Below are 23746 nucleotides of genomic sequence, written 5' to 3' on the forward strand. Positions count from 1 at the left end.
AGCTGTTATCGCCCTATCTTGCCAGGGTATGGCTACAGCCAGCTGGTCTTAACCCAGACATGTGTTTGGGACAAGCATGGAGAAAACCTGAGATCAGGGTTTTTTCATTAGAAAGCAGTTCAGGTTGTTGACCTCACGTTGACTTACAAATTTTCCAGCTGATTCTGTTTAACAGTTAAACAACAAGGGGAAGGAAAGTGAATCAAGAAAAGAGGAGAAATAGTCTTGTAGCATGCTGCAGGCAAAAACTGTGGGAGAAAAAAAGGACTAGATTTCTATTCTCTCTTAGAAATAATTTTCATCCCTATAGCTGATGGCAGGCAGATAAGTAGTATCAAACACTGCAGAGAGACTGAGCAAGAGATATATGGATTCCTGTGTCTCTGAATTTTAGAAAGATATTCAGCAGAGCAGCCAGAGCTGTCTCCTCACTGCAACTTGGCTAAATCAGCATGCAGGACAGCAGCACCTACTAAAAGATACCAAGGAATGCCTAAGTTTAGCTTTAAAACAAACTGATTTAGGAAAAGGAGACGGATACGGGTAAATCCCTGATAGAATTAACAGGTTGTGATGGGAGTTGTAGGGTGAAAGGGGAGGCTGTGAGGAGAGTTTATTTGGCCAGTAGATGTAAAATGAAGCTGACGGTGATATGACAGTGCTGTTCTATTGAAACTTATCAAGTGTTGGTGTCCAGTCCAGTGTCTTCAGGTGTTTAGTGTTTAAATCGGACCTAAAACCATTTTCAGTTAATGCTATTCTTATTGGGATTGAAGGGAAGGATCTTAGGCCTTCCAAGAACATGAGAAAGGATAGGTTGTAGCGAGGTGGGAGTCAACCTCTTCTGCCAGGTAACAGCAAAAGGGCAAGAAGTAAGGGCCTCAAGGTGCACCAGGGGAGGTTCAGGCTGGGTATTAGGAACAGTTTCTTCTCAGCAAGCAGTTGGAGCAGGTGATCTTAGAGATCTTTTCCAGCCTTAATGATTCTATGGTTCTGTGATTGAGAGAGGAGGCAGGGCGTGCAGTGTCAGAAATCTGCGCCTTATGGGAACCTATACGCATAAGCATCATATAAACCACTGCTGTAGTAAGTCATTAAATAAAAGCAGCCTGTGTTCTTCCCTATTATCATCACAAGAGAGAAACATAATCAATTTTCGCAAAGTGCTGAGAATGCTCAACTCCTTTTGACATGAAAGTGAATTTGAATTGTGGAATATCTCACAGCACTGTTGTGAAAATGTGCTGTGCTGTATTTTCTTTCTCCTACTTCTCTGGATGGTTACCTTATTAATTCCAATCCTCTAAAATCTTCTTATCTTCCCAGCTAGTGACGCATGCTGGGGCAGGAGGCAGCTGCAGTGTTCATGTGGGACTGCACAATGGCACAGCCACTCGGCCATTACTCGATCCAAATTGCTCCCCGGACCAGCTGGTGTTAATGGATGGGACTAGGGACTCTTTAGACATGCCCACCGCATGCCACCTCCTGTGTAAATCTGCCTCTGTTACAGGCCAAGCTTTGGGAATGTATGACTATGTGAGAAGGCAGAATTCCTTATTTGTTCTCAACGTAGTGGGCTGTCTGTGGAAAATGAGAGCTGTGTGTGTATGACAGACCAGCTAACCAACCTTCAAATGGAAGCCAAATGAGGCTTCCCTGCAGTTTCACAGCTGTGTCCCTGATCGCAGCTTTGTGCTGCCAGCATGGTAAACTCTCCTTCATTTCTGTGACCACTAAGAAACAGAAAAATACAGAAGCTGGCTAATTTTAAAGCCAGGGAAGAGTAACTTAACAGCATTTCTTAAATTATTACTTGCTGCTTTAATAATCATGACTAGTAGGACAGTTTTCCCTTTCCTCTTCAATTCTCTTCAATTCAACTTCTGCCTCAGATTAAAAGGAAGGGAGGAAAAAGGAAAAAAATAAGGGAATATTTACCAAAGTGCTGGGGTAGGGACTCTCAATTTTATGTAAATGCTGCCTAGTGCATTCCATGCTACCAGTCATAGGCAGAGAAGTGACCTGTGCCTTCCCAGCTCGTGTTCTGTATTATTGTAGAATCTTAGAGTCACAGAATGGCTTAGGTTGGATGGAACCACAAAGCCCAGCCACCCCAACCCTCTGCCATGAGCAGGGCTGCCACCCCCAGCTCAGGCTGCCCAGGGCCCCATCCAAACTGGCCTTGAGTGCCTCCAGGGATGGGGCACCACAGCTTCTCTGGGCAGCTGTGCTGGTGCCTCACTGCTTTCTGAGTAATCAATTTCTTCTTAATATCTAACCTAAATCTCCCATCCTTCAGTTTAAAACCACTCCTCCTTGTACCATCACTATCTATCCATGTAAAAAGTTGATTTCCCTCCTGCTTATAAGCTCCCTTTGAGTACTGGAAGGTCCATTATTGCTGGGACACAACCATCCCTGGGCAAGGTAATTGTCCCTGTTGTCCATCAGAGCTTGCTCACTCCTTAAAAGGCAACCTTATGATGGAAATGATGCAGAATTTCTAAGAGCATATCTGCTTCTATCAGGTGTATTTTTAAGCTTTGAGTTCAGAAGGTTAAACAGTGGCTGCTTGTTTGCATACTCAGAATTTTGTGTGCTGCCGAATGGATGTGTGTCTGTATACACGTGCACACACATATGCTCTTAGCTAATAAATGCAATTCTGTTCAGACATCTGATGTAATTTAGGGACAGTAATGACTTTGGAATGATTATGGTGTTATAACTCAATTAAGATGTTTTTAACAAACTGCCTCAAGTGGGCTGCAAACAGCTGCAGAACACCCACTCAAATCTTTAACAATTGCTGCACTAAATAAAAGCACTGTCATGTATGTGCTCTCCCTAATAAGTGATGGAACACAGGAGCAGACTTTAATTTTTCTTCTTTTTGTTCCTCTTTTCCTGCAGACCATCCATGTCGCCATTGTTTGTGCAGGGTATAATGCCAGTCGGGATGTTGTCACACTCGTCAAGTCCGTCTTATTTCACAGGTAAAGGTACCCCTTCCTTCTTATATATTGTATATATATAGATACACAAATAAGCTCGTGTCACGTTTGCTCTTATTCAAAAACAAGTCAGATTCCCTTCCCTTGTTTCCTCTTCTTTGGAAGGGATGAAGCAAGAAATATGCGACCACCAGAAATGGATTCACTCGTGTAAAGATTTGTACAGTGAATTGAAAGGTTCAGAAATCCAGTTGCTACCTTGGTTGCATTGCGGGAATAGGGACCATATTTATCTGTACTGTAAAGCATCTGCATACTCCCAACTGCTGTAAAATAATGATAATAGCAGTAACAACATTGTTTTCATTTCGCTTACATTTGGTTCCAGTTTATAGCACAGGTGTAGGTAGTAATTTGAAAGCCATACCGATAAAGACACACTGGTGGTTGCTTGGCTATCCTAGCTTCCTATTTAGATGTTTATTTTTCAGTATAATCCTGTTACTATAGCCTGTATTATTTCAGATTATTTATTGTGGCTTTGGAGGATCTACTGGTAGCCCCTCGGAAAGCTTTGCAACCCGGTTTTAATACATAAAGCACAATTGCATGCCAAATTTTAGGGGCATAAATGTCCAATGAAGATAAAATAGCCAATTCCCTTAATAAATAGCAGTTTTAGAAAAATTGAAATGCTGGTAAACTGTGTATGCACATATGTGTGTATCCCTTGTTTGGTTTAGTCAGCATTGCAGAAGGTCCTTTCCCAGGTAGCCAAGAAGGCCAATGGCATCCTGGCTTGTATCAGACATAGGGTTTCTAGCATGAGCAAAAGAGATGTTGAGGCCCTGGAGTGTGTCCAGAGAAGGGCAGCAGAGCTGTGAAGGGTCTGGAGCACAAGTCTGATGGGGAGCAGCTGAGGGAACTGGGGTTGTTCAGGCTGGAGGAGTCTCGTAGGAAACTGTATTGCTGTTTACAACAACCTGAAAGGAGGTTGTAGTGAGGTGGGGGTTGGCCTCTTCTCCCAGTATCACAGTGATGGGACAAGAGGGCATGGCCTCAAGTTGCGCTAAGGGAGGTTCAGGCTGGATATTAGAAAAAAATTATTCTCTGAAAAGAGTGGTGCTGCAGTGGCACACGCTGCACAGGGAGGTGGTGGAGTCATTGTCCCTGGAGGTGTTCAAGAAGCGTTTAGATGTTGTACTGAGGGACATGGTTTAGTGGGAAATATTGGTGGTAGGTAGACAGTTGGACTAGATGATCTTGGAGGTCTTTTCCAACCTTGGTGATTCTACAGTTCTGTGATTCTGTGAAATGGGGAGGTGAGAGACTCATCAAACTCTTGAACTCAAACAGGACAAATAGACCAGTAAAATGTCCATAGTGTTTAACAAGTTTATTAAGGAGACAATTTCAAGCACTGCTTCAAACAGAATGATATTTTATAGCAGGGAGGATGAATCTTATTCATGTTATGCTAATATCTCCTTAAATCTTGAGTGGGTCATTCCAGTCCCTCACCTTGCTCCTTATGTTTGCTCTGAACCCTGCTGGAACACTCTTGAGTATTGATGCCCTTGCAATGTGTTTAATGCAGCACTTTAACTTTACTCATTTTTTGTCAGCTTTCAAAGAGAATGTAAATGCCTACCTACCTTCTTCTGTGGGGAAAAACTCATTAAGTGACGTTTTTAAGAGTGGCCGGAGTGCAAGTAGAGAAGGAAAATTCTCTAATGTAGGTATTAGGAAATTTTTCTTTACTATGAGAGTGGTCAAACACTGATGCTCCATGCCTATCAGTGTTTCAGAGTCATTTTGTTAATGCCATAATAATATGCTTTAACTTCTGGTTTACCATGAAATGGTCAGGCATTTGGACTCAATGATCTTCGAAAGTCCCTTGCAAGTAAGCTGTTCTATTTTACTCTCCAAAATATGAGACTTTCACTATTAAAATGCAGCCTTTGCAGATCTTCCCAAAAATGTTATGTTCCTGTTAGATGAATATTAGAAAGGGCCAGGAGGAAGAAAAACAGCACTAAAATAAACATACCAATACCAAAACAGCAGTAAAAACCTGTATCATGCTCTAGGCTGAATATTTCTGAATGTTAAAATCCTGTTAAATTTTAAAACTCAATCTATTTCCAATTAGAATCCTGAATTATTCAGTGTAAACTGGCTTTGTGCTGCAAGAATGTGGGACATTGTGTCTATTTTGATAGTTATTTCTAAGGGGTTTCTTGCAAATACTCTTTTTTTTTTTTTTCTTTTTTTCCCAGTGATGTGGTTTTCCCCAGCTTTTTGGAATTTTTCTCTCCTGTTACTTGCCACCATTTCAAAAAGGCTGAATTTCTGTAATTTCCAAATACACTGTGAATAATAGGAACATCATAGCTCAAAGGTTTAAATTGTTTCCTTTTGTGTTATTTAAAGGAAATGTCCCTGAAAAATTAGCAAACTTACAATCTGCTATAAGGGACATGGGAAATATGTTTAAAATAATGAAAGCAAAACAAAGAGAAGTAACATTTGTGTTTCTGAGTCTGGTGGAGTCTTCCCTTGTCAAGAACACAGCTGCTGTTTGGATGGCAGTACTGCTCATCTCAAAGGATTTATCTAGCTCAGCAGAAGTGATCAAGATGAAGTCCAGTATAGCTAATGAAACTTCGGAACAGTTGTAACTTTCAGAATAACCTGTCTGGCTTGTTTGCTTAAAACATACCTAAAGACAAATTGTAAGTGCTTTCCTGCCCAGAACGAGCTTTTCTCACTATGCATTAAGTTGTCCACTAGAAAGAAAAAGTGTTCAGAGAACAGACAGAGCTTCTTGAAGACATTTCTTCCTTATCCATAGAATCATAGTATGGTTTGGGTCAAGATCTCAACCCCCCTGCTATAGGCAGGGACATCTCCCTCTAGACCAGGTTGCTCAAAGCCCCATCCAGCCTGGCCTTGAATGCTTCCAGTGAGGGTGCATCCACAACCTCGCTGGGCAACCTGTTCCAGCGTCTCATCACACTCACAGTATAGAATTTCTTCCTAATATCTAGTCTGAATCTATCTTCTTCCAGCTTAAAGCCATTTCTCCCCATCCTGTCACTACATACCCTTATAAAAAGTCCCTCCTCAGCTTTCCTGTAGCCTCTCTTCAGGTACTGGAAGGCTGCTATAAGATCCCTCCGGAGCCTTCTCTTCTCCAGGCTGAAAAGCCCCAACGCTCTCAGCCTGTCCTCATAAAGGAGGTGCTCCAGCCCTCTGATCATCTTCATGGCCCTCTTCTGGACCCACTCCAAGAGCTCCATGTCCTTCTTGTGTTATGGGCCCCAGAACTGGACACAGTGCTTCATGTGGGGTCTCACAAAAGCAGACCAGAGGGGAGGATCACCTCCTGCAACCCGTTTGCCATACTTCTCTTGATTCAACCCAGGCTACAATTGGCCTTCTGGGTAGCAAGCACGCATTGCCAGCTCATGTTGAGTCTTTCATCAACCAACACCCCCAAATTCTTCTCCAGCACCCCCAAATTCTTCTCTGTGTGGCTGCTCTCAAGCCCTTCTCTGCACAGTCTGTACCTGTGCTTGGGATTACCCTGATCCAGGTGCAGGACCTTGCACTTGTCCTTTTTGAATTTGATGAGGTTGGCTTGGGTCTGCCTCTCAAGCCTATTCAGGTCCCTCTGGATGACATCCCTTCCCACTGACCTGTCAACTTCGCCATTCACCTTGGTGTTGTCTGCAAACTTGCTGAGGGTGCACTTGATCCCACTGGCAAGAAGATTGATTTTTGCTTCTTAAGCATCTGTTGTGACTGTGGCTACATAGTGGAAAACCAAGCCTTAAAAACTCTCCTTTCTTGAATGTCTTTCTTCAAAGTGGCGATGATGAAGAGGACTGAAGAATAAACTGCAAACAAACAAGAAGCCACTTGAGAAGCTATGTCTGTCTTTGGATTCCAGAGAGGGAGCAGTGGAAAGAGCTGGTGTGGTAAATTCCTTATAAGAACACCGTCGTTCAAAAACGCATTTCACTCCCAACAGAAGAGGAGCTTGATTCCAGTTCTGTGTTTAGAAAACGCATGTTCAAGCCACAAAATCCCAGCAGCTTTTAACACCCAGTTTGACATAACTGACAGTTTGTTCTCAGGGGGACACTCGGCAGAGTTGCGGTAGTGCAGAGTTTGCAGACTCTGATAAATATGCATTGGCACTGCTGCACAGAGGGAGGCATGGAGAATGAGCACTTAGTCCTCGTCTGCAACTTTCCTGCTTACCTCTCCTGGGCATCTAGTTCCTAATTATGACAGATTTTATAAATCTGCTGCAGGAGTGAAGGATCTCTCTCAGCCAGTTTAACACAGCCGAGCTCTAACCAGTGTGTGACCTAAGCGCAACTTAGATTTAGTTTTTCTGAACCAAAGACTAAAACACAACTAAAGATATTGGGCCAACTGGGAAAAATGAAATGCAGGTGCTTTTGGAAACAGTGCACAGTGACCAAAAAGGGATCTGCATTTCATTCTCAGATGTGATGCAGTGGCCTGTGGCTAATTACTATCCTTTAAACCTCTGGTACAAGTTTCATCGTCTCTTTTCAGTGTTTTACTCCATTTCTGAAAATTGTAAAACTTAGAAAAGGACAGTGTTTACAGTTTCAGTTTGCAAAGACCATTCTCCTCTCTACGTAGGTAGTTCTTAACTTCATCAAGAGCTGAAATCATTTTTAATGTGCTCTTCTCTTTTCCAAAGACGTGCTAAAACACCGTGTTTCATTTGTGAAAACGGAAGGCCAAAATTATACAGTTATGACATGTTGCTGACATGTTGGGTCAACCTGAGAATCTGTGAGAAAATAACTTCCCTTTTGTGCCAGCTAATGCTGCCTTGCCAAAGTACTCCCTTCTATGTAGTGATTTGTATGCCAGCAAAGAGTGGTTTTGGTTTTTTTTAGTTTTGTTTTTGTGGAAGCTCATCCCTCAATGGTGATGTGAGTTCATACTATGAACAAAAGCAGTCAGTTGAACACAACACTTTGTAATACGAAGTAGCCTTTAAAAAGTCAACTTTATGAACTTCAAGGTAAGCAAATGTCGGAGTATTTTTATGATTAGGACTTTAAACTATGTTATAGCTTGCTTTAAGAAAAATAATCTGTTTTTCTTACAATAAGTAGTGTCAGACAAACAAAAAGAAAATCTAAATGAAATAAAAAGAATGACATACACTTTCCAAGAAAAAATCAGAAGTCAACACTGGTAGGTAATTAAAGCTTACGTAATCTCATGACTGTATTCCCTGGTGACCATTTTGCCTTAATGGAGTTCATTTGATAATTTAAAACTTCTGTCATTGTTTCCAACTTTTCTAACATGTCAGTCTATTTTATGGGAGATTCTTCTGACAAAAAATATAATGTGTGAACTGTTTTTTCTGATGCATGTGAATGCTTCATTTTGTATTTTATTGCTGTCCTAACAATGGAGGAATAATGGAGAAAACAGTGTTTAAAAGAAAACTGTCCATATAATCTTTTATTAATTTCTGAAGTGATTCCTATGAGTTAACACAAAACAAGACAATCCATACATAAGGCAGCTCATGCATGTTAAGATCTCTCCTATAGTTTGGGGAGCGTTTTAATCAATACTGTGTGTGAAAGGGTATGAAAAATATGTAATGATGTTCACATTGAAATTCTCCCCACATAAGAGATGAATTGTCACATGGGCATTAGGAAAAAAAAAAATCCCAAGTTGCCTTTTATGATTTCTGTTTGAAGTACTTGTTACCGTTTGTTACAGCTATAAAAGGTATTACCTTGTTGTGCTTCCCTTAATAAAGTATAGGGTTTGGAAATAAACCCCCTGGGCTACTGACCTTTTTATATTCTTAGAAAATAAAATTCCTCTGTTGCAGAGTGAGACCATACAGCCAAGCAGCTGCTTTTTGAATTGCTAACAATTGAGCTATGGAATAATATAGAAGGCAAGAGTGAGTCTTGATTCACTACTCCCTTTTTCAATTGTAGGTTTTTATATTTAACTCTGCAATAGTGGCTATTCCAAAAGAATGGTCCACAAATGCTTGAGCAAGCAGATCGAAACTGTGATGAATAAGAAATTTTGAAATGTAAAAATAAGACATTGTGATTTAAAAAAAAACAACCAAAAAACAGAGAAATGAGTATCTCAGAATAAACTCCTAATTTTTAGCTTGACTTTTAAAATTACTAACTTCTTTTTGCTGTACTAAACTTTATGGAACTATGGCAATTCTGAAAATGAAAGCATCCTTTTAAGCTCCTATATTTAGGCTTAAAGAGCCTATATTTAAGCATCCATGCTTGAAAATATCGGGCAGAATCTCTTTTCATTCACTTTTGGAGAATGCGATTTAGATAAAGAAATGTGTTCTCTTTATGTGTGGTTTACACTGTCAGATAGTATTCTGGTCTTAAGATAAGTGGAAATAATTTAATGTATGATGACTTACAGTTTTCTAAGTAGAGTGGTTTAAACCTTGAGTTTCCACTAGATGAGAAATACCCGTATTTTGAAATGGACTTTTTCCTCATTACAACGTTAACATCAGCATTTTTCATGTACCAGAAACTGTGGAAAATTGTACTTTGTAAAAATTGAGATATTCAGAATCTATGACACAAAAGAGACTAAGTGATTTCTGGATAAGGGGGAAAACTTCCTGAGCATTTCAATACTTACATCAATAGTGAGGAAGCTGGAGGATAAGAGTTCAAGGGCCATCTGCTCTGTAACCTGGAACACTGGAAACCTTGACTTCCAAACGTACAAATTCACATGAAAACTTGGAGTTCTTCAAAGCCTATTATTTTTGCAGCAGCAGTTTACCAAAATCGTCATGTATTGGCCTGCAGACATCATTGCAGCCTTCCAGTATTTAAAAGGGGATTATGAAAAGAAAGAGAATGAACTTTTCACTCAGCTAGATAGTAACAGGACAAGATAGTAACAGGACAAGCTCAAGGAGGGAAGGTTTAGTTAGATTGGATGTCCAGTGAAGTTCTTTACAGAGAGAGTGGTGAGGTGCTGGCACAGGCTGCCCAGAGAGTCTGTGGATGCTTTGTACCCGGAGGTGTTCAAGGTCAGGTTGGGTGGGGCCCTGGGCATCCTGGTCTAGTGCCAGATCTAGAGGTTGGTGGCTCTGCCTGTGGCAGGGGGGTTGGAACTTGATGATCCTTGGGGCCCCTTCCAATCCAAGCCATTCTATGATTCTTTGATTCTATATTACTGCATAGGTGCGTATTCTGTTACCATTTACAGTATAGTGCTTTACAGCAGTACAAAATATAACGAGCTTTTTTTATTCTCTTGATGTGCCCAGTGGAAGATGAGTTCTATGGGAGGAAATGGCATGGAGCTGCATCAGGGGAGGGTCAGGTTGGGTGTTAGGAACAGGTTCTTCACCGGGGGTGGTGGGCATGGAACGGGCAGAGTTCAAGAAGCATTTGAACAATACTTTCAGAAATATGGTTTAGTTTTTGTGCAGTTCTGTGAGAATCCTGGAGTTGGAGTCAGTGATCATTGTGGGTCCATTCCAACTTGGGATATTCAGTGATGCTATATACATTAAAAATAAATACAACACACAGCTGTGTTTTGAAGTTTGTTAGTAAAGGGGAAGTCAGAGGAAGTTTAGCTCACATTTTGAGTGAGAAAATAGGAAGTTTGTGTTGGTCATCACTTTTTCTGAGACTTATTTCCAGGTTTCCTTTAGCACAAGATAGAAATCCTGCACTGAAGTCCTATGGCTCAGGAAATGGAAGGAAACAGTTGGGTCATCCCAATACCTCTCCTTGCAAGAAACCACAGCATAGAAATCCTTTTCATAATTTGATCTACCTTCATAACAGTTTCCTTAATTAGAGCATCATATTTTTCTGGTTTTATGCAACTCAGCTTCTTCTAGCAAACCTCATTGTCTTCAGATGCTCATTAAGCTTCTTTGCCAGCCATGCCACTCTTCCTTGTACCCCAGTGAGGGATTCTCAAGTCTCCTTCTGGGAGATTTGCGTATCTTTTCCTTCTTTTCCCAAACTTCTTAAACTGTAGCTGCTAAATGCATGCCAAGCATTGCTTTCTATATGACTATCCCTTAGCTTCATTTCAGTTTTATGAATCTTGTATACCAAAATGTCTCTATCCTTCCTCTGGCACCAGTGCTATAGCAAAACATCTGAGTCTAATGAAATGTAGTCTACAGTGGAGTCCTTGGTTGTCACCCCTAATTCTGACAGCTAGTGATTCAGTGATGTTGGAAAATAATTAATAGAAAAAATAACATTGCTTTTTAGTATCACTTGAGAAGGATTTCTCATCTTGCAGGCTCTCTTCTGTATTTTTTTCTTTTTTTTTTTTTTGGTGGATGATGATTGATCTTTAAGCTTCTGCACTTGTTTCATAAACACTTCGAAGCAATCCTTATCTTTTGGGCTTTGCACATTGCAAAAACTAGAACATCCAAAAATGTTGTCTGTGTGTATGCTAATATTTTTACCTTCAGAACATCTTCCAGGTTTGTCTCTGTGCTCTGTTGCCTTCTAGCACTACAGTCAAGCCTACCCTTTCACATAACTAAAATCTCATCCAGAGTAAAATTTTATGTGGCTGATGCACGTTTAGTTGTAGATGTCAGCGGGTCACTATTCTGTTCAAGGGATATATTTTTGTAAGTGATAATCCTCTGCTTTGCCTCTGACACATACTTTCCTTCCAGCTGAATCTTTACCATGAGGCTAACAACTTGAAAGAGATTTCTGTGTCGGAGTACAACTACTCCTTTCTTCTTTTTCCCAGTAGGAGCTGAACTAAAGAAAATGTCACCCACTTGTTCCCATTTAAGTTTCATACACTATGGGTCACTCAGATAAGTATAAACTGCTACCGAACATCTGAGCATCTTTGTATCAGATTTTTTCTTTTCAAGTAGTGTGTTTTATCTTCAAATGTTTTTTATCAATTCCATTTAACTAAGTGGTGATTTGAAAGAAGATGTAGCTTTCTTGCTTTCAACTGATTTTACTCTTCTTATTCTACTTTGCAATGTATAGATAAATGACCCTGAAAAAAATGACAAGAAATTACTAAAGATCACCAGCTGGGAAGTAGCCTGACCAGATACCAGACCCTGCTAAGCAGAATAACTTGTATAGATTGTTTGTTGACAGTATACACCTATTTACCTTGAAGTACTGCTTTGCCAATTCCACTGATTTTGGACCTTTGTTTCCCTTGACCTTTTCTCTGTTAATGAAATACATTTCCTGATCACTGCTATTTCCTGATTCTTCCTTGGCAATGAGCCTGGTTACTGTGGAATCTGCGTGAGCCAAGATGTCTTCTTCTCTCCTGCTGGGCTGGTGAAGCAGTTATAATTGCTGTGCTCCTTTCGGGTTGGTACTGCAAACCTCAGCAACCTACAGCTTTACCTTTCCTCTGCTCATTCCAGGACACGCGGGAGATAAAAAGACCTTTGTCTTTTCGGAAGGCATATTATGGCTTAGTGTTTTTGCTATTGTTAAACTAAGATCAGCTGTGAGTTTATTCTGCCATCGTGATTAACTCTTATATAAGGCTTCTAACTAGCCCTTTTCCTGCTTTTTCTATAACCATATAATTTGATCCACAGTCCCCTTGAAAACAATAGAACAGCTTCACTGAGATTGCTGGGTATTGGGCTGGATTTTATGTGCAGTATTTCTATCACTGCAAAATCGAGCTATACATTGCTTATTACAACAATCTCCTGTTTCTGCTGAGAGGTGTGTTATGATACTATGAACCGTTATATGTATTTTTAGATTTTCTTGTGAACTTTGTTGAGTAAGAAATAGTATTACTCATCAAAGCAGAGAAAAGTAGCATTGAAGAGAAAAGCACTTATTCTTCATTAAGGGAGGAAATGGAGAAAGAAATAACCTTCATCTTCTGGAATAAGCCCAAAAGTATAATGGAAGTGTATTGGCCTGAACTAACACAGATTTCTTCACTTCTCTTTCACACAGAAGAGCGAGTATTGTCAGTCGTATTCCACCTTAACATCTGAAACTAACTTCTCCTTCTTTAGGTGAAAAGTATTTGTTGACAATACAGCCATTTACCTTCATAAATTTCACAGTAATGAGATTCCACTACTATACCCTACAGATCGAAGAAAGGTTGAGCCAGTGCTAAAGGCTAAATGGACATCTGTCATCTTGGTGGCTTTTGTATATTCCATCCTTCTCTGCTGACAGTGAAAGCAAAGTTAGGAATAAATGTGGAAGACTACAAATCATGACTAGTTTCCACTGGCTGGTTTTCATACTTATACCATTTAAGCTGAGCAAAGATCACTTTGCTTACTGTTCCTCAAAGAGAAAAGCAAGGTTAAGGGATTTAAATATGGTTTTTGTAATATGAACGTTTGCATTACTGTAGAAAAGTCCAAACACTTTGTCAGACCTTGCTGCTCTTGTTGATACTGGCTTTACTTATCCTGATTTTGAAGTTTCTCATAGAATCATAAATGGTTTCCATTTGAAGGGACCTTTAATGATTATCTAGTCCAACTCCTCTACCATGGCAGGGACGTCTTATCAATAGACCAGATTGCCTAAAGCTGCATCTGACCTAACCATGAAAACTTCCAGGGATGGAAAACCCACAGCTTCTCTAGTCAACCTGTTCAAGTGCCTCATCACTGTCATAGTAAAAAATAACTTCCTAATATCTAGTCTAAATCTGCTCTCTGTCAGTTTAAAACCATTACCACTATTCTTACCAGTACATGCCCTTGTAAAAAATCTCTCTCTATCTTTCTTATAAACCTTCTTCAAGCATTGAAAGGCTGCAATGAGGTCTCCCCAGAGTCTCCTCCTCTCCAGGCTGAACAATCCCAACTCTCCCTGCCTTTCTTTGGAGGAAAGATGCTCCAGCCTTCTGATCATCTCCTGGCTCTCCTTTTGACATAGTTCAAGTAACTCTAAGTACAGAGGTGATCCCAAGTCTGGTGTTTTAAAGTAATATATTTTATTTGTTCATGCTTTTCTTCAGCCTGTCTTATAGGAACAAGGATGAACTTGTCCTTGCAGGAATGAGGATGTGGGGAAATTTACATTCTCAAGTGTATTCATTATTTCAATAGCTAGAAGGCACTCACCTGAAACATCTAGTTCTGGGTTCCCATAGGATAGCTGTTAATACCCAAGGTTTGCTTTGTAGAAATGATGCATGTAATCTCAATAGTCCTGGAATGATACCTCATTCAGATGATTATTTTTCACCTTCACCTGTACTCCCATTACTCCACAGACTGTTCTTACCTTCTTACCATAGAGATAAATTACCAAGTTCACTGAGAAAACTGAAAGCAATCACTTTCACAGCTTAAGGCCCAAAGGGGGAATTAACTTGGATTCCTTTAAGAGTCCGGTAGGAGGGACCAGATCCTCGGCTGTTATAAATCAACACATTCTACTGAAGTCGAAGGAACTATATTTACAAATTTACAACTGTTCTAGTATTTCTATTATTGTTGCATTTATTCAAACTGTAAATGTCTCAGCATTTTCTCCACAGATCAGTACTCCACCAAATGTGATGTACACTTTGTCTTGCAGTCTCTGACATGCATAAAACTTTGTAAGTTTTGTTGTCCATTTGCAATAAGAACTTGCAATAAGAATTGCAATAAGAATGTCCTTTTGCAATAAGATTCCTTTGGACCAATACATTTTTCTCCCTTTTCCTGTTAGGCGAAACCCACTCCACTTCCACCTCATCGCAGATGCAATTGCCAAACAGATCCTTGCAACTCTGTTCCAGACTTGGATGGTCCCTGCTGTGCGCATAGACTTCTATGATGCAGATGAACTGAAGGTAAAGACAAACACAGCTGTTACTCATGCACTTCTGGTTTCATTTCTATTCATTCAGCTGGACTGGGGAGTTGAAGGAGAATTTCACTGTCCCTGGCTAAAAATAATCCAAACCCACATGACTGTAATCTCAGTTACACTTAACTAGAAGATACTGACTTGCTTACTCTGTGTGCAAATCAGTGTGCTTACTCTGCTCATGTTATATGTTGTTTAGCAGTTTAGAATTTTACCTTCTACCGAGAGGATTCTGGTTTTCTGGGTTAAATTGCATTGGATGAAATTATCTTTTGCTAAGGATGTTTCTTTATAGTACCAGTGGAAGAATCATAAATATCTTGTTCAATAATTTTAAGTCTTTTACTGGAAACAGTCAGCTTCCTTGAATTCCTTAAGCAAAGGCGTATAACAGTGTAAGTGCACACAACCTAAAAAGTTATCAACATTATATTTTGAAATAGGTATCTTTTTTTAATCTAAGTGCCCTTTCAAAAGGAGTGACTCTGAAAAAAGAAGTGTTCCAAGGGGGCAAAATGACTTACTCAAACATGAAGTCGTTATCTTCTCATAGATTTAAGAAAGTTTACATTAGATCATGGATGCACAGCTTTGGATCGAGCTGCATGTTTGTTACCTGTGGAAGTAGATTGAAGCGCTCAGATTTTAGCGTTTGGAGTTGGTGGCAATAATTTGTTTGACTTAATCAGACTGTTCTGAACAACACCCCTAAAGAAGGAAAAAACAGAATTTAGACAATGGCTATGCCAGTGGAGGGGTAAATGCAGAGTGCACCATGTTGTAGAATCTTGAATACAAAATGTTACAGAAAGAGATGGAAAAGGGAAAACTTGATCCTTAGGAAAAATATGTTTTCTAGTTATTTTTATAATTTCCATATGAAACCATATTAGGTATCGACCTAATTAGCTAGAGATCTCCCAGAGATCTCCCTTCTGTTCTTTCTAGCTTCATAGTGAGGAAGAAGTTTGTTCTTCTGAGTCTTGTACATGTCTATATTACTTTAACTTTTCTGTAAATTGTAGGATTTTACAGTGCTTAATTAGCCTCTCAGCTGAACATGACAAACCTCTTAGCGTTTGCCTTCTGGTCATTTGGGTATGGTCCAATCTAGCTAAGTAAATAATAAACAAGAGAGCTTACTTCAGTGATCCCTGACTTACTGCTTTTTAGGCAACAACGCTGTGCAGATAAGAAGCTACAGAGTAAAGTCTTGCTTTGTCCCTCACTCTTCACTTTAATTTTCATGTGGCCAGTGACCTAATGCAACACTGGACAATCCTGCTTAGAACCCATAGGCTTTAAGTTGGGGATCACTTTATTAGTGGACGCAGGTATTGATGCGTAAATACATCTGCCATGGTACTGGCTCATATCCAGATCAGACTGGAAGTTTTTGTAAAGAACACAGAAGAACTGTTTAAAGACAGCTGTAGGAGCTCATCACTTTTTTTTTTTTTCTTTTTTCCCTACATAATCTCTGGAGAGGATTTAATGATTATTGTGAGTTCACATTTTTCACATGCACTCTTAGGAGATACATCATTCGGTCCAGTATTAGGAAAACATAGAGCTTATTCTGGAATGCTTTGCTTTTCTACCTTTCTCTTAAAGTCTGTCCTTTCTCTGATCTTTGAATCCAGTTTTACCAAGTGTATATACTGAGTCTCAATTTTTAATAGCCTTTCATAGCTCTTTTTAAACCTAGATTCATTGCTAACTGCTGATGTCTAAAAGGCTTTACACTGTACAATAGCTTGGGAAGTTTCTGCTTAGCCTTCATTCACAACCATCTCATTTCTGGGGGGAGTACATTTTAACTGCTACAGAAAACAGTTAATTTCATGTTTGTTTTATTTTATTTCCCTTTAGATATGTATGAGCTTCCAGCCCCTTACTTCCTAATACAGCAGGAGGTGGCAAGTAAGCTTAAGTCCTGGGAGAAGTCCTGCTCCTGCACAGACAGTGGAAGGGAATGCATAGATCCCCCATAAACACTATGAATTCTTGTTTGCTTCAAAATACCTGTTTTCCATTCAGGCAACACTATCCACTAAAGTATAATTTTTTTTCAAAGCCTAAATTTGGAGACAAATATCTAGCAATGTTTCTTAACATCTCCCACAGTTCTTAAACACATACTGTTTACCTTAGAGTTAGAGCAACCAGTGTCCTGAAGGATGGTGGTGGAAATAAGTCTCTGTAGTAAATGATGTTTTCTCTCAGGTTCTAGAGAACTGGATGCTTTCTTTTAAAGAAATGGAAAACAAAGTACCACTGATTATCCCTGATTTTCTAGCGCTGGCAAACAAGCACAGCTACACTTTGCTTTTGTGAAAGAGCCATGTCAGATACTCCTTGTGTATTTTAGAGAAGATGTATTTTTCCTTTTGCAAGATGACACCGCTGTTCATATTTGCCCTGCAGCATGTAGAATCTTCGTTCATTCTCTCCCTAGAAGTAGGTACCAACCAGGTTGCTTGGAATTGTTATGAAGCACAGGAGAGCATGGCCATGGCAATGTCCATCTTTGTTTGAGGCCCTTCTAAGAGGATGTGGCAGAAGAGGAGCCTGACTCTAGAGCTGAACAAAAGCAGCAGCATTTCCAGAAGGGTCAGACACAGGGGAATGTGAGCTTGCTGGTTATATTTCTTTCAAACAGCTGTTCTGATGATTGTAACAGCCAGTTGTAATACACTTATTAGACACTTATAACTTCCAAAACAATTTGGTGTGTCTCCTCATTGCCTTGCCCATAACCACAAGGGAGACCTGTGTCTAAAAGCTTCCCCTCACCTTAGAAGCTGTTCATACTGTGGACTGTACTGGCAGCACAGCTCTCTCCCAGTAGCTAAACATGCTAAATGCAGCTAGCAGTGAACAGTAAGCATCCTTGAAGTGTGGAGAGCTGTTAATAGCAGCAGTAATTGAGCCACTCCATAGCTGCAGAGTTCGTGCTGCTTCTACTCAGTATGGCCCACACGTAACACTTCCACATCTCCATGGCCACATACGGCTGTGGCTATGAACTGGAAGTTACTTGGCAATATAGATTCACTTCATATGCTCACTGTAGCTCTTGTCATTCAGTTTTGGTCCTAATGCAGTAGATGTAGCTATTACAACACAGCCTCACAGCAAATAACTAGAAATGGAAAATTATCATCTTGAACATTAAATAAAAAACAAAAAAACAAAAAAACATACCTGTGGAACATTAATCTAAAAGACCTATTACAGCTGTGGCTTGCAAATATCATGCTGCAGGTTATTATGTTTTTTCAATTCAGTCTGACATGAAGAAAGTCCATTAAAGATGTGCCCACTGTAGCACTTAGCTTCTGCGCTTCATTATTTGATGTGGAATCTCATGTCAGTTCATTCACATGGAAGTGCAGGCATTAAACCCACTGTGATCAGTGCTGGCCCAGAGCAGAAGGAGCAGCTGATAAAGCAGTACAGAATGTGTGATGTGTGGAATATAGATGAGGTGGGTTTGTTTTCCCAGATGTTGCCTGACAGACTGCTGACAACATCAGGTGAGCTGAGGGAAGCAGAAGGTAGAAGGAGCAGTTGTCTGCTCTGCTGTGTGTGAATGCTGATGGTCCAGATAAATGCAGTCTCCTCGTCACTAGTAAAGCAGAGAAGTCCTTTAAATAGTTCAGCCCATAATTGTACTGCAGTCAATCTGTGAACTGCAAGGTAGGGATGTTGATGAGGTTTTTGCAACAGATGTGCGTTTGATCTGAAGGTGAAATGTAAAACGCTCCACAGTTTTCTGCATATATAGACAATATCCCAGCTTTTATCATTCCCAGAAACACCAGACTACAAGTCTCACTATTGATGCTGCTTTCGGTAGTTTCATACAGAAGTGTTGGAGTAGTTTATACATTCAGTCAAAATCGGATCGGTGGTGTGGTCCAGAGAGGGGATCCAAGCTGGTATCATGTGTGGAATAAGCGACACCTAACTTAAGCATGAAAGGAGTCACTCCTTAGAAGTTCCACTTTCCTTCCATCTGAACTGTGAAGGCAGTTCCTTTGGTCAGATGTGTCAATGTTTGGTCAGACAGACAGGCAAGCTCTATGAGATTTAGGAATGAAAATGAATTTAATTCTTTAATTATAAACATAGTGTAGCTGGGTCTCAGGGCTGTGCCTGCGTGCTAGGTTACTAATTCCTGCACAGATGAAATAAAGTGCTGCTGATTTGAGACAGCAAACCAGATTGAAACTAGATGATTGATTTAGCTGCTGGCCATCTGCACGAACATTTGACAGATTGTTACAGGAGCTCTCCCAGTGGGAATTTCAGACAGTTCTTGAGATTCCCCAGGCAGTCTCTGCTGTGCCTACACCAATTTGTATGCTTAAATGTGTTGATTAACATCCTGAACGGAAAATCTGGTGGACCCAGAAATTCCCAGGAAGTTCTTGCTGCAAAATTAATCAATTGTACAAGAGTAAAACACTTGTAATTATTCAATCGAAACAGTTCTTACATATGTAGAAATGATCAAGTAAAACAGTCTTTTGTACATAGGAAATGTTTTGCATGTAGTTTAAGGAGCTCTATAGTGATGGATCATGTATGTGCTAGAGTGCTCATCTGGGACCACAGACCAGCTGGGTTATAACCATGGGACAGAACCAAGTTTTTTAGGGAGTCTTACCCAGTCCAACTAAGATGCACCTGCAGGGACCCTTACAGTGGAGACTCCTTTCACCATCCGAACTGCAACCAAGTGTCCTGTTCAATAAACTGGATTATCCATGCAAAAGTTACCAAGATCCCAATAAGTAGTTAACTTTTTTTTTGCATGTTCTCTGTTCTTAGTGTCTATGCAATAAGTGACATGAAAAGCAAATCAAATGGCATAGCATTTTTTGTTACCAGTGGAAGCTTTTCCAATGAAGAATAGTATTGGTGGAGCAGTGTGTATCAAACACTGCCATATATCAATTTTGGAAACACATTCAAGCAAATGCAGTTGCAGAAGCAGTCAGCCATAACAATTTATTTTCAGAGGACTAGTGACTGGCTGCTAGCTATCACTAAGTAGAAGAGTAAAACCATATTTGCATAGGGTTTAGGGGCACTGCATAATTTTTTATCTATTAGTAGTTCACTGTATGCCCCAGAGGCAGACACACAAAGTTATAAAGAAAACATACATTAATTTTCTTCTTTTCTTTTCTACTTCACATGTGAGATCTAGTTGTTATTAATGCAATACAGGACATGAAATACAGCACCTGTTTATGCTTGTATTCATTTATGTAGTAGTAGGTATTCAATGAAAGTGTTTCTACACAACTATGTTTTTGGTCAAATATTGTCATGTTATGATAAGCTTGCATTTCAATATTATTAGGCCTTTCTATAAGCTGATCTACTGTACATGTCAGTGAAATCATAGCCATGGATTGCTGATTTTTCCCACTCTTTCTCTTTGAAGAGTATTTATCCTGGTTTCAGCTGGGGTACAGTTAATTTTTTTCACAGTAGCTGGTATGGTGCTTTGTTAGGTTAAGAATAGTGTTGATAACACAACGGTGTTTCAGTTATTGCTGAGCAGTGCTTGCACAGAGCCAGGAACTTTTCGGCTTCTTGTGCTGCCCTGCCAGTGGGGAGCCTGAAGATGCACAAGTAGCTGGGAAGGGTCAGAACCAAGACAGCTGAGCCAAGCTGGCTGATGGAGTTTCCCAGACCATATGACATCATGCTGAATAATAAAACGGGGGAGTTGGCTGTGGGGAGCTGCTGTTGCTCGGCACTCGCTAGGCACTGGTCCGCTGGTGGTGAGCAGTTGTGTTGTGCATCAATTGCTTTTTGTTGTGATTGTTTTAATTATTTTTATTTTCTTTTTTCTTCCTTACTAAACTGTCCTTATCTCGGCTCATGAGTTCTCACACGTTTACCTTTTCAGTTCTCTCCCACATCCCACTGGGGAGGTGGTGAGCAAACAGCTATGTGGTCCCGAGCTGCCTGCCAAGTTAAACCACAGTAGAGTTTAAAAATAAAAAGAAAATAGAAATTTAAGATTTTCAAAACAAAAGCTTACAGCCAAAATGCTATACAGTTTCATAACTTGCATGAGTTAGTTTTAGACCTGAATTTCCACATAAAAACTCAGACTTTGTGCATTTGCTACTGAACATAATGAACACAAAAGACCTGAAATCTCAGGTGACAAAATATGCTTGTGGTTCTGACATGCAAAGAATTGGGTTGTGTTACTCTTCTTTCATCCACCATTTTCAGTACCAATGACTGGACCTTAACAGAGCAGGTTTTGGTAAGCTGAGATATTTTCTTGCATCAAGGCAAGACTGTCTGGGAGGGAACAGGTAGAGTTAATTCAACATCCGTAGCACAGTGGAACCTTGATAAAGTGGTCAGATCAGTCTCATCTCTGACTTTGCCTCTATATGGAAGCAACACAGCAAAGGTCAAAGCGTTTTACGCAGAAGATTTCTGTGTAATTTCTCCTAGGATTTACCCATCTTGTCAGTCCTTGTAGGACCCCAAACTGTAAGGAACTGGTGTACTGGAATGAAGCCCAATATGATACAAGCAGGTGCTGTATTTCATTGGCCTTACTCAAAGAACCCTGTTTACCTATTGTGTTGTGTTAGTGCTTTGTTCATATTGGGATGAATTATGGATTTAAACAGACTATTCCAAAGCAAAGCCTAACCTTCGTGCTGATGTTAGTATTTTGAAAACAGTGGAGTTCTTGGTTAATTTTATAAGTTATCTCTAACAGCCGTGGGCTTCTTTGAAGCTCCACCTTTTCTTGATGCTAGGGAAAAGCAAGACTTTTCCCTGTGTCACTGTGTACTGCATCCACAAGGAAGCTGCTAACGTATGTGAAATGAGGAATAAGGAGCCAATGCTCTTCCACTGCCATCACCCACATTTGTATCGTAGTAGCTGACTCCTCAGTGACATTTCGATAGCAAGGATTCCTGTGTGGCATTCAGCTTCCGTAATGTCATTCTTATTGCAGCAGTGTGTGCTGAACCTCCAGGGAAAGCTGTTTTAGCAGGTTGTGAGAAAAGAAAAATAACTGCACATGAGATTTTCCAAAGATGATCCAGTTTTACAAAAATTATCCAATGTGTCCTGGTAAAGAAAGAAATTTAAAACCACAAAGTGCCCCAAGCTGACTGCTGCAACTATTGTTTGTTCTATATATCACCATTACATCAACTGCTTTTGCAGAACTGTATCATTCTTTTATGAGGAACAAAGGCATTTTGCTATTCTAACCTCACTTTTTTCCTACACTGGGAAATTGTTTAACATTTTGATATAGATTGCATATTCCCTGTACTTGCTAGTTAATGGTCATCCTGTGTTCCAGGACAATTTCTTTTCTTGACGCTAGCAGATGAAGGCTTGGGAAGACATGTATAATGAGTGTAGTCTTACATCTTAATGGCTTTTCACCTGCTCATAGTGATACCTCCTTGTCTAGGGATTACTGATAGGAGGACTGCAGTGACTGAGGCGAGCCCATTCCTGCTGGGCAGATAGCATAGGCAAAAAGTATTCTGAAGGGCTAAGGCTGAATTGTTAGTTCTTGTGGTGAAAAGTGGTGCTCACTTTACCTGGAATATATATGACACCTTTTCCCAACTCTGCTAATTCCAAGCTATACTGAGTCTGACATAGCACCAACACACAGTGAGTCGCTCTTCTCATAGGTCTTCTGTGACCATCTCAGCCTGGGTAAAAGCATTCAGACTAATTTGATGTTTGAGTATCTGCTTCAAAGGGAGAATTTATAGTAAGGCTAATAATTATATGCCACCGATGATACCTCTTTTTCAGTCGACTTGATTTGAAAACATCTGAATTCCTAAATTGTGAAATATAATTTCTGTTAGTGAAGAGATCGCTTTTCAGATCAAACTGACTTCACCTTGCAAAACTTTTGTTGAGGATGGTTGTCTCACCCTTTCAGCACCCTTTCAACAACTCAGCATTGTTTTGATCTCCTGATAATTTTCTCGTATACCGTTCCATTTCATCAGGTTTGAGCCTTTTCATGGTTGAATGCATTCCACAGCTTTTTATCTAACGCAGATCAAAGCCTTCATGAAATGCTTCCAGCTATATGGTTTTAATCAGTCATTTAGGATCTGTGTTCACCTGTCTATCTGACTGCATCTGATAGTCCTTAAGGTGAAGCTATGAGATTATGTGGAGTTTGGGTGACACCAGTGCCTTAGCCTGCACACCAAAAGTTTCAAGAAAAGTAAGAGATATATGTATGCTACATAGAACACCCTTAACATGTCACTCATACAAATTCACTGTTATCTTGACCAGTATGTAACCAGAACTGAGGCAAGAAGCTAGGTTGGTGTCATGAACATCAAGCTTAGTATTTCTTGCTTTGAAAGAGCCCAGCTTTCCCAACTGTATCTTTATTTTCTTCATAGTGTATCTCTAGTTAATTCGGTATTGTATAAGAGATATCTTACATCTTTCTATTAACAAGGGAAAGAAACACTATTTTTTTCCCTGTTGCTGTAGTGCTTCTGGTTCAAGGTTATTGTTAGTACTGGTTCATAATGGTATTATGTTTTATTTTTTATTATCCTTCTTATCCCAGATGCATTCTAGGAACTTTTTAATTTCCAGGAGTTCTGAGAGTTTTCATCTATTGTAATATTTACCATTGGAGAAAAGAGCATAATTTCATGTTTTTTTGTTCTCTTCCAGCAATAATTGCTATACAGGAAGTTCACACTTGCCTGGCCTCCAGCCCTGCAAGATGGAAGATTATTTGTTATCCTGCTAATTCTTTGCTTTTGCTTAAAATAAGAGAACTAATAATTCTTACTGGGATGTGTTGTTTAT

General features: G+C 39.9%; 1 protein-coding gene across 6 annotated transcripts in view; it reads left to right on the top strand.

Annotated features, from left to right (window-relative positions):
- The window catches only part of LARGE1 (LARGE xylosyl- and glucuronyltransferase 1), a 288816-nt gene that overhangs the window by 142124 nt on the left and 122946 nt on the right, over positions 1 to 23746 (top strand). For 5 of the 6 annotated variants that reach the window (XM_046939033.1, XM_015285413.4, XM_015285402.4 and 2 more), the window contains 2 exon segments: positions 2917 to 2999; positions 14729 to 14852. In XM_046939033.1, coding sequence (XP_046794989.1) covers positions 2917 to 2999; positions 14729 to 14852 — 207 coding nt within the window. 6 annotated transcript variants of the gene reach the window in all.

This window comes from Gallus gallus, chromosome 1 (genome assembly GCF_016699485.2).
Source record: "Gallus gallus isolate bGalGal1 chromosome 1, bGalGal1.mat.broiler.GRCg7b, whole genome shotgun sequence".
Classification (NCBI taxonomy): Eukaryota; Metazoa; Chordata; class Aves; order Galliformes; family Phasianidae; genus Gallus; species Gallus gallus.